This window comes from Bos mutus, chromosome 16, assembly GCF_027580195.1.
Source record: "Bos mutus isolate GX-2022 chromosome 16, NWIPB_WYAK_1.1, whole genome shotgun sequence".
Taxonomy (NCBI): domain Eukaryota; kingdom Metazoa; phylum Chordata; class Mammalia; order Artiodactyla; family Bovidae; genus Bos; species Bos mutus.
This window is the reverse complement of record NC_091632.1, coordinates 3,847,854-3,859,127: the sequence shown is the minus strand read 5'-3', so window position 1 is coordinate 3,859,127 and position 11,274 is coordinate 3,847,854. Positions and strand designations below refer to the sequence as shown.

At 42.6% G+C, this 11,274-nt stretch overlaps 1 protein-coding gene across 1 annotated transcript; it reads right to left on the bottom strand.

The window, feature by feature from the left end:
- Positions 1 to 1,017: 1,017 nt before the first annotated feature.
- Positions 1,018 to 11,251, bottom strand: DYRK3 (dual specificity tyrosine phosphorylation regulated kinase 3). The gene is made up of 3 exons (XM_070384593.1): positions 10,970 to 11,251; positions 8,848 to 8,959; positions 1,018 to 2,833 (listed from the first exon to the last, which is right to left on the bottom strand). The coding sequence occupies exons 1-3, from the start codon at positions 11,044 to 11,046 to the stop codon at positions 1,259 to 1,261; spliced, it is 1,764 nt and encodes a 587-aa protein (XP_070240694.1). The 5' UTR covers positions 11,047 to 11,251; the 3' UTR covers positions 1,018 to 1,258.
- Between the last annotated feature and the right edge of the window lie 23 nt (positions 11,252 to 11,274).

Here is an 11,274-nt window from a genome sequence, read left to right as displayed (position 1 = left end):
CCCCGTCAGGACAGTGTTCAGGTGGACCCCCGTTCTGGAGGATAGAAGCAGAGGCAGGGCAGGGGAAGAGAACAAGACAGCGAGTGCGTTAGCTGCTGTCCCTCCCCACCCTTCTGAGGAAAGCATCTGGCTAGCAATTCACTTTATTACTAGCCCTCGCTGTTTAAATCTTAGCACAGAAATAGGATATATAAAAGAAAAAATGAAACGGGTTAGTTTTTGGATTTTCTTAGAACTGAAGCTCACTCTGAATCCAGGGAATCATCTTCTGTTTACACTGAGAGTGACAAAACTGTGGCACATTAAGGTGGCAGACAGCTGGAAAGAGGAGTCCAAGTAACGGGGCCGTGGTCAGCTCTATGCGATAGTGGTCACTTCGTGACGTAGAATCCATGGAAATGCACAACTGCCATTTGCACGCTGACGTTACCTTTAATGTTCTGGCTCAGTTGGAGACCAGGGTTAAATCCCTGGGTTGGGAAGATCCCCTGAAGAAGGGCATGGCAACCCACTCCAGCGTTCGTGCCTGGAGAATCCCAGGGACAGAAGAGCCTGGTGGGCTACAGTCCATGGGGTCAGAAAGAGTCGGACACAACTGAGCGACTCAGCACAAACACAAGATGTCTATAAAATGCTTTCAGTGCCCAGGAAACTAATCAGCGGCAAAACAATGACAACATAAAATAAAAACAGCACCCATCACACAATTGAAAGGAGCGCTTGGAAGCAGCAACGTGACTTCTCCAGGAGACCCCCTGCATCCCGGCGCTCCTCCAACCTCGTATTCTCCTGTGAGCCCTTCCACCTGGCAGGAGCCCACAAGACAGCAGGCTGGGGCCAGAGACCGAGCTTTGGCTCTCACCTGTGACTACGGCAATGTCCCAGATTAACCCTCTGAACAGATGCCGAGGGAGTCTAAAAGTTAATGATCAGGATATACTTTCTGGCAGAGATTTAAACCAACAGAATTTAATATGGAAGGTGATGCACGCCTGCCAATAATAACAAAAGATGCACTGACCTATAAAAAGTCTTTTAATATATATTCCAGGATGGCCAATACAATCTGGTTAGGTAATTTAGCCCTTGTGAAGAGTTCTTTTAACAGTCATATAAAAATGCTTTGCTTTATTTAAAAAAAAGAAATCTACATTGACAAAAAACACATCCACCAATGGGCTTTTTTTCCTTTCCATTTTCAGGTTTGCAAGATAATTAAAAATACATCCATACGCATCTCTGAGCACACTGCTGCCCATCAGTTAATCAGTTTTGGCAATACACTGCACAGAGGCATACCACCACTCGTCTCTGACATTAAATTAGCTTTGAGCTTATTGGCTATTCCTACAACTGGAGGCAACTTGGAACCCAGGCCCTGGAAAGCATTTGCAGGATTTACTACCCGTTTGCCTGACACCTTTTCAATGGTGAGAGGTCTAGGAACAGATTTGCTAATCCAAGGGTGTCTTAATGCTTGAGCCGGGGTCAAGCGGGCAGAGGGGTCCCAGTGGAGGCATCTTTTCAGAAACTCTATAAATAAGTAGTCCTCACACCCTTTCAGTGCCGTCACCCAATCTTTGCTGCCTGGGGGACCCCGCTTCTTACCCCTCCGCGAACGACCTCCCACAAGCACAGCCCTCCCATCGGCCTGCGTGGTCACAGAACAGTAGCGAGGCAGGCCCTTGGAGTTAATAAAGTACTTGGCACGTTTGGATTGTTCCAGAAGTTTTGCTGGTGGCATCCCCAGAAGTTCCATCATACAGGCCAGCTGGTCTCCTTCATCCTCTCCAGGGAAGAGCGGCTGTCCTGTTAAAAGTTCTGCAAGGATGCAGCCAAAACTCCATATGTCGATGGGTGTGCTGTAGCGGCTTCCCAGGATGATCTCCGGAGCTCTGTAAAACCGAGACTGGATGTAAGTGTACAGCTTCTGGTACTCGAAACAGCTGGAGCCAAAGTCAATGACCTTGGTTGCGCTGCGCCCATGCTGTTTCAGGAGAATGTTTTCTGGCTTTAGGTCACAGTGAATGATCTTGTTTTTGTGGAGTGCATCCAAGGATTGCAAGATGGATTGAGCGAACTTGCGAACTAACTGGATGCTAAAGCCCTGGAACTTGTTTTTTTTAATGAGCTCATAAAGGTCTATGCTCAGCAATTCAAAGGCCATGCAAACATGGTTCCGGAATGTGAAACTTTCTAGCATGTGAATCACGTTCATGCTACCGGTTTTATCCTGCTTTTTAAGATGCTCCAAAATCCGGATCTCCTCTGCCGCTTGGCGATGGAAGCGCTTTTCATTGCGCACCATCTTCAGGGCCACGTACTGTCGAAGTTTGTGATCATAGACCCGGGCTACCTGCCCAAAACTGCCCTTGCCAATAATTTTCAGCACCTCATATCGATAAGCTAGATGGTCTCGAGGCACGTGAATATAGGACCCATCTGCATCGTCATACCCGCCGTTATTAGGACCACCAATAACTCCATGTCTTTTTTTGGCATTTGGACCCACAAAGTAAATTTCTGGATAATTGACAATTTCCAGCTTCTCATAAGCAGTGAGGTGATGCTTATATTGCTTCAGGGCCTGTTCTGGAGTCAGAGGCACCGCTTTGGATGCTTTGGATGAGCTGCTGGATTTCACTGTATTCAAACTATCCGAACTTTTACCCTGAGAAGCGGTGGGAGAGCATTTTTCAGAGTCGTTGACACCATCCGACTGAAGGTTGTCAGCTCTTCTGTTGCTGAAGTCTTGAAATAGCTGTTCTACCTTCATCTCGCCTCCATTCAGGAAGCGTTGAGTAGGATCTCTTGTTAAATGCTCAGTGGTGATCTATGGCAAAGAGAAATGAATCCATGTTAAAGTCACTAAAAACAGTGGAAGGACGAAGGAATCCTCCCCTGGACTGAACAAAACAACAAAAGATGTCCAGATGTGTAGTTAAAAGACCCAAAAGTGAGATGAGAAAAGCAGGCGGTCCTAGAAACTTATGCTATGCTAATCTTTAGACTCCGTGACTTATGGGCACCCCGGCTCCCTACATATATATTGCTTTGTTTCAGACAAGATGGTCATCTTACCATACCCTAAACATGCTACATTCCTGCTAACAGGTGTGTGTTCTGACTGAGGATCTTTTCAACGCATCCACTTGAATCCTATACTCTGTCAAAGCCCAATTCTCGTCCCCTCTCTCTCCTACTCAGAGCTACTCCAAGCCCACACTAACTGTGGCTCCACTCACGTCTTAACTGTAGCTTTCCCATCTGCCGTATAATCTGGCACCTGATTATATACATACTGCCCTACACTGTTCACACTTGTTTCAAGTATCTTCCCAAATCTTAAGGGCACGTATCAGGAACAAAATAATGCATATTACAGTGTTCTGTAAGTGATAAAGGGACAGAGGCAGGATGTGAAGCCAGGGCTTCTGACTCAGTCGGAAGGTTACTGTAACTTGGTGCCAGCTTCTGGTGTCTGCTCTAACCCTCCAGTAGGGCCTGAGTGCTGATCGTGGCCTGCAATCAACCAAGGCCTCATCATCTACTCCCGGGGCCCCAAATAAATTATTCCATCTTTCTACCTCCCTTCACCCAATCACAAAATTCTAATCCAGAGAAGACTCTTGAGATCACTGAGGCAGATTCTTTCTGTATCTGATGAGGAACAGTGAGAATCCAAGGCCCCTATGGAAAGGGCCCTTTCCTAAATAAAGATAGCCTCCTTCTTTCCTTCTCTCTCTCCCAGGCTCACAGACATATACACCAGTCATCCTCAGCAAGAGCCTACACGACAGAGGCACTCAACTCTTTTTACTTGATTTTACGTCACCTTTTTCTGCAAGGAATAGTAACACACAGAGGAAAATTCTACTTACTGAGTATCTCTGAAATAAGATTCTTTGAAAATAGATGGGAGAAAAAGAGCAAAAAAACCAAACACCATGAAAAAGAGAAAAATGTAAGAAGGTGCTAAGAAGAAAAAAAGGGAAAAAAACGCTAAATCTGCTGTTCAAAAAAAAATTCCAGGATAGTTCCAAAAACAATTTTTTTTAATGGATCTGAAGAACTGTACCCCTGATGTGTCTTGAGAGCCTCTACGATCATTTCAGGGGAGCTCTGAGCTATAGTTAGGATCTCTTCAAATACGATACAAATTATAAGGTAATGATCCAAAGTGGCCAAACATTTAAAAAACAGAATTTTAACAAGACCTAAATAAACAACACCTAATCTATCATCTATATAAATAAAAATATAAATAAAAACAAAAAAGGGGATGAAAAAATTAAGTGTCAGCATATCTAGACAGACCCTAATTTAGTTACAAAAGCAGGATATTAGTTCCTGCCTGTTCCTTTTAGGTCCTATAATTAATTTAAACATTTATAGAGTACTACAGTTACAAAAATGAGGCATTGCACCATCTTACACATAAGCAAAGCAGTAGAACTGTAGCCATACTTTGACATTGGGTTTCTAAATAAAGAGGCAAGATACGGACCAGGAGAGATCACTGATACCAAAATAGAGAATGATCACTAGTCAAGAAGTGTTAAAATGTAAATATAATGCAACATTTTTCTTATCATCAATTAAGTCAAATAATTATTCCTGTTTTTAGGGATGTTCACTACTACTATACCAGTAGTGAACAATTGAGATCACCAAAAAACAGGTCATCTCAAGGCTCTACAGTCTATTAGGAGACATGCTTTGCTGAACTAAACAATTATAATTGTTTGATTTTAGCTAGATATACACAACAAAACTGAACATTTGCATGCATCTCAACAAGTTTTCCTTAACATTTTTATTATCTAACCTAAACGCATCTAAATATTTACTCTAAAGTCTTGGGGACACATTCTTAAAAAATATGAAGTCAGAGGCCTTGGCTGGGGTGGCTACACTGCTCAAAAACTGTTGGTCCCAGGACAGGGAAAACCTTTAGACCAGTTTCTTAGCCCTGGTTTCTCCATCTGTAAAATGTTGATAATACCTCCTTGTAGTATGTTATGAGAATCAATTAATAATATATGTGAAAGACCTTCACAAATGATAAAACAGGTTAAAAATACTGATAACAATTAGGGAAAATTCTCAACACAGTAAAGTTTAAACCCTGATACACCCTCCCTTCCCCATCTAGCTTATCTTTTCTCTCTGCGGTGCCTTCCTCTGTGGCTCCAGACTCCCCCTCCACCAGATGTCTGGCATTAAATATGCCTTCTGCTCCAAGAAGGGCTCCTTGATTGGGCTTCTCTTAGGATGCACGGAAACACTTCACCCACTTTCTCCCCCACATAAAACCTGCTTGCAACTTGCTATACAATTTAATGTGCTACCTCTCCAGAGCTATTTGAACTTTAATAGAAGATTAGTATCTTAACCCAAAGGAATGACTTTCTAGGAACTCGACAAGCTGGTAGGAAAGCTATCTGTGGTCCAGGGTCCATCCCTGGCTACTTCACCTAACTCTGCCTACAAGGAAGGCTGCCCTGGCTCTTGAGGTCTTCATTTCTGTTTGTGATCAAGAGAGGGTCTCAGGTACAGAACGTTAATAAGAACAGATATACAGCAGAAAATTAACTGTCATAAAACTATTACAATAAAGACGTCATTTGGATTTGCTGACTCGTGGTTGTTCCTTAAAATGAGCCTAAATCTCTCTGCAATTTAAGTACTACTTTGCTCTCTAGACTTACACAGGAGTGTCCAAATTTCCACGCTAAAGCTCTTCAGATACCTAAAAGGGTTGTTCTGCCCCACTGTTTTTCTGTAGACTCATCATCCCCCATCACAACCTCCACGTCACACAGCTTGTGATCCCACGTTCTCAACAGAGGCTGCACTTTGTGCAAGCACAGCTCCCAGAATAGAACCCAACACTTCAGGTCTAGGCCCCCATGGATTGTCAAGTTCTGAATCTCCAATGCATCTGAAGAATTCCAGGAAGGAATTTTTCCACACAGGGAGGGGTTCTTTTCTTAGCTTTCTTTCCTTTCTTGTAAATAACTCAAATACTGGCCTGAATCAATTATGTATCAAATCTGCTGTGCTATAAATAAAATCTTTCTTTCATTGTTCTAGAAGAATCTACAATTCCACACACATGTTAAAGTAGTTATAGAACACCACCCTCTCACTCTCGACCCTAAATCTCTGCAACACAAAGCTAACCTATTAAAAGCCTAGGAGCAGATGATTTATTATTTACAATGAGAATGTAAGGCATCTCGGATAAACAACGAAGCTAAAAACCTTTGTGAAATGAGCAGCAGGGTCTTGGAGTCATGGCATAACGAGCTACAAGTGTCACTAAGACGTCGAAAGCACTTTAAAAAAAAGGTTTATTTCTTTTAAAATTTATCTATTTATTTTTGGCTGAGCTGGGTCTTCACTGCTATGTGTGGGCTTTCTCTAGTTGCAGAGCACAGGCTCCTGGGTGCTGGCTCAGTAGCTGTGGTACACGGGCTTAGTTGCTCCACAGCACATACAATCTTCCTGGACCAGGGATTGAACCCGTGTCGCCTGCACTGGCACATGGATTTTTAACTGCTAGTCCACCAGGGAAGCCCTCAAAAGTACTTTTTCAGCAAAGTTTGCAAAGACATCATTGGGTTAGAACATAAAACCTTGTGTTTCTGAAATTGTATTACTGTGAGTATCATAGAGTAAAAAAATTCATTTTGATCCTGAAACACAATTTAATTGCCCTACTAGACAGCTTCCCTGATGTCTCAGATGGTAAAGAGTCTGCCTGCAATGCAGGAGACCTGGGTTTGATCCCTGGGTCAGGAAGATTCCCTGAAGAAGGAAATAGCAATCCACTCCAGTGTTCCTGCCTGGAAAATCCCATGGATGGAGTAGCCTGGTGGGCTACACCCCACTGAGTCACAAAGAGTCAGACATGACTAAGCAACTAACACACACACAGTGATTAGCACTGGCCAACTAATGGCTGGTGCTAAAGTTAAAATGGCCTATTATCTATATTCAATTATCATCTCCAAATTCTCTAGCATTCTTTCCAAAATAATGTATATTATAAATAATTATGCGACTTTATTTTTAAAAATTTACAAATTTTTATAAAATTTTTGGATTTTTATAAAATATTTATAAATTATACATAATTTATATCAATTAATAAATGACTTAGCTCTTAATTTAAAAAATTAGTTAAAATGTATTTTAAGTCACATGATGACTGCAGCCATGAAATTAAAAGATGCTTACTCCTTGGAAGAAAAGTTATGACCAACCTAGATAACATATTCAAAAGCAGAGACATTACTTTGCCAACAAAGGTCCGTCTAGTCAAGGCTATGGTTTTTCCTGTGGTCATGTATGGATGCGAGAATTGGACTGTGAAGAAAGCTGAGTGCCGAAGAATTGATGCTTTTGAACTGTGGTGTTGGAGAAGACTCTTGAGAGTCCCTTGGACTGCAAGGAGATCCAACCAGTCCATTCTAAAGGAGATCAGCCCTGGGATTTCTTTGGAAGGAATGATGCTAAAGCTGAAACTCCAGTACTTTGGCCACCTCATGCGAAGAGTTGACTCACTGGAAAAGACTGATGCTGGGAGGGATTGGGGGCAGGAGGAAAAGGGGACGACAGAGGATGAGATGGCTGGATGGCATCACCGACTCAGTGGACATGAGTTTGAGTGAACTCCAGGAGATGGTGATGGACAGGGAGGCCTGGCGTGCTGCAATTCATGGGGTCGCAAAGAGTCGGACACGACTGAGCAACTGATCTGATCTGATCTGATCTGATGACCAACTGCAAAAGTTTCCTATAGAGATATGCTAACTGTCAGCAAGTAACTGAGAAATCTGATCATCAACACAAGGACTACATATATGGTTCTGGAGTTTTCAGAAGTTTTTATATATTATAAAAATAAGCTGGCAGAGAATGGAAAGGAAACTTATTGCACTCCAGAAAGGAGATTAAAAATAGGGTTACTGGCCTTCCAGATATATTTAGCCCATATTCTGTAATATTATGAGCCTTGAAAGCTGTGAAAAAGTTGATTTTTAGTGGCAAAGCTGACAAAACAGCTGGGAAGGACTATGGAAAATGCAAGAAGTTCTTTATATAGAAATAATTTTAGGTCTTAAACAGAAATATGAAGGAGAATTATTGATAAATTAGTCAGCTCAATTATTCAATTTGTTCATTAGATTACATGCAGCAAATTTTAAAACCACAGGATAGCTTCTCCCTGTCATGGAACTTGTCCAAACCCCACTCTCCCTACCACTCTATGTGTGCCAAGGGAATAAGAATTAGTTTTTTTTATTACCTTAATAAAATGGTGTCAAAAGCTAAATGCCTGCAAGCTCCAAAATGAATAAATGCATTAAAACCCAAACTGTACTGATTAAGTTTTATTTATGATCTATAAAATGGTTCTCTTAAGCATACTAATAAGCTAGGACTGCATTTCTACCTTGCAGAAAAAACATAACTCTAAGGGTCAGAGGTATTTTCTGTTCCTTGTTTTTGTTAAAATGAGCCATCATAATACACTCTATATATTTATCATTCTATTAAAAAAAATAACCATTATCTAGACAAAAGTAACATGCTATTTTTTTTTCCTGTTTATCCCAGTGATTGGAAGGAATAAATACATGGGTTCCAAATCAAAATCATTCTGAAAAGCTAAACTTGGACCTCAGAACCTGTTATTTCAAAGTCAAGAGAAACCAAGAAGAAACAAAAGAAGAGCCTGGGTTAACCAGTGAGATATAACTGTACCTTGATCATTCAAAGTAGATCTTCCTCCTTTTCAGGAGGATCATCAAAGCTCAAAGAATTACATTTACTTACATTTAGTCTTCTGGGTAGAGGTGGTTCAGAAGGATTGCAGGGTACATTTGAACAGGGTGGGCATTTGGTTTCATCTATCATCATGAAGGTATCATAGACACCATCCCCCAATCTAGTTGAAAGGATTACAGATAAAATCTGTCAGTAACTAAAGTAAATAAATTTGTATTTCCCAAACACCTTGTGTTTTAACTACTTCTTATCTTCTACAAAGAATAATTAATACAAACAAATGTCCCCTCTGTATATACACTACTATGTGTACAACAGACAGCTAGTGGGAAATTGCAGTATATATATATAGCACAGGGAGCTCAGATGGCACTCTGTGATGATCTAGAGGGGTGGGATTAGGGTGGGGGACCTACAACGGAGGCTCAGCAGGGAGGGGATATATGTGCATCTGTGGCTGATACACATTGTTGTACAGCAGAAACTAACACAACATTGTACAGCAATTATATCCCAATAAAAATGATTATGGTGGGAAAAAAAATGGTCACTTCGAATTTTGGCAATGAACACAAACTACAGAGGAAGCAAAGGAAGAGAGGAAATCCAACTTTTCTCTTTGTATCTAAAGAAATAAAAGTATTTCTAGGTTTGTATTTTGAAATGGTTGAAAATAATTCTTATTTTCTGAATGTTGTTAAGGATAGGGACTATCAAAGGATCTCATTTAACTTACTACTTGAAGACTAGTTTAAATACTGAAGCCTAAAAGCTAACTAGAACAAACAAGACGGAGGACTGTATTTTCAAAGTCGGAGACATGGATTTTAATTTCAGCTCTAAAACTGGCTACACCAGCTCCCTCTCTGAGCCATTTTCGACACAGTTGTAAAACGAAGAATAGTTCTAGTCTACACCTTTCTGGGTCTTACAAGCAAGTAATAAAAGGCCTTCTTAGGGCTGTCTTCTCTTTACTTACCTACTTAACCTCTACCTAATTTATAGAAAAATACAGTGAATTCTACAGCAAATACTAAAGAAATTCTCTAAATTACAAGCATTTCACATTTTTATCCACTTAATTTTCCAGTGGATGGTGGAAGCTAAATGCCAAGTGATTACAGATTATTTCTCTGTTTAAAACTCTGCCTCCACCACTGGAAGGCAAAACAAAAGACGGAGATTTCTTTAATCCACAAGATGGCCCTGAATAATGTACTTCATCTGCCACCAAGAACACGGATTTCCAGTAACATACATCAGCACTTCATTGTATCATTTTTACATGATATATTATGAATGCAATGATAATGACCCAGCTGCCAGGGAAGAACTTTTTTAATCTTTAAAAGCACGCTGCAATAATTCAGTGGCTTGTAAAAACTGTTTTGCAGAATTAGTTCTAGAGTTTTCTTAATCAATGTGTTACAGAAATAGAGGTTTTTCAAAAGCTCAAAATACAAACCCTAACGACCCACTACAAATATTTTTGGAATGTTCTCTTTTTAAAAAAACAGTCACGTTCTGATAGAATAAAGTCTTTAAAGGGAACTGCTTCACTGACAAGAACCAAAAATTCTGGATGCGACTGATTCTTTGCCAACAGCAGGAATAAAACAAACACAATAGGACAGACGTCCACATTTACAGAGAAAGACAGATGGAAGACCTACAAGATTTCCTATAAAGAGCCAAAGGAAGTGTCCATGCAAATGAAGTGGGGAGCGGGTGTGTGGGGGGGGTCCCTTCTATTAAGGTGTAAAATACAATGTAAGGTGGAGAAACTCTCAAATCAGGATCCACAGAAAAGCCCTACCAGGCAGAGCCCCTCACCTGCACCCCGAGGCCAGACCACACCCCTCACGGCAAAGTCCTCGGTTATCCCTGTTTATCCCCTCCAGTTTGCTAAGAAGCCCTACCAAGTCCCAGATTCTTGGACTTTTTGACCGTACATCCCCGATCGAGGGCTTCAGAGAGAACCCCAGGGTGGAATTATTTCCCTAGCCTCCTCCCCCTCTGGGCTGGGGAGGAGGGCAGCGGATGGAGAAGAAGGCGGCGGGCCAGACCCCTTCCCTAACCCTCCCGCTGGGGGTTCGCTCAGCCTCCAGCCCGCCCATCCCCGCCCCGCTCACCGGGGCTCCCCAGCCCGTTACGCCCGCGGCGCCGTTACCTCCGCTGCTGCGGCGGGAGTGCGGCCCCCGGCGGCCCCTCATCCTTCCGCCCGGGCCCGCGAGCCGTGCCTCCCATCCCGCAGCTCGGGACCCCGCTGGGGGGAGGGGCGGCGGTTGGAGAGGCGGGCGAGCGGGCGGCGTCCACCTGCGCCGCGGCGGCTGCCTCCCGGGCCGCGACGCTGCCCCGGGAACTCTCGTCTGGACACTGGCGCTCCGCGCGCGTTCGCTCGGAACTGGCCCGGGTCGGGAAGAGCGAGAGGAGCAGCTAGGGAGGGAAGCGGGAGGGGGAGCGGCGCGGTCACCT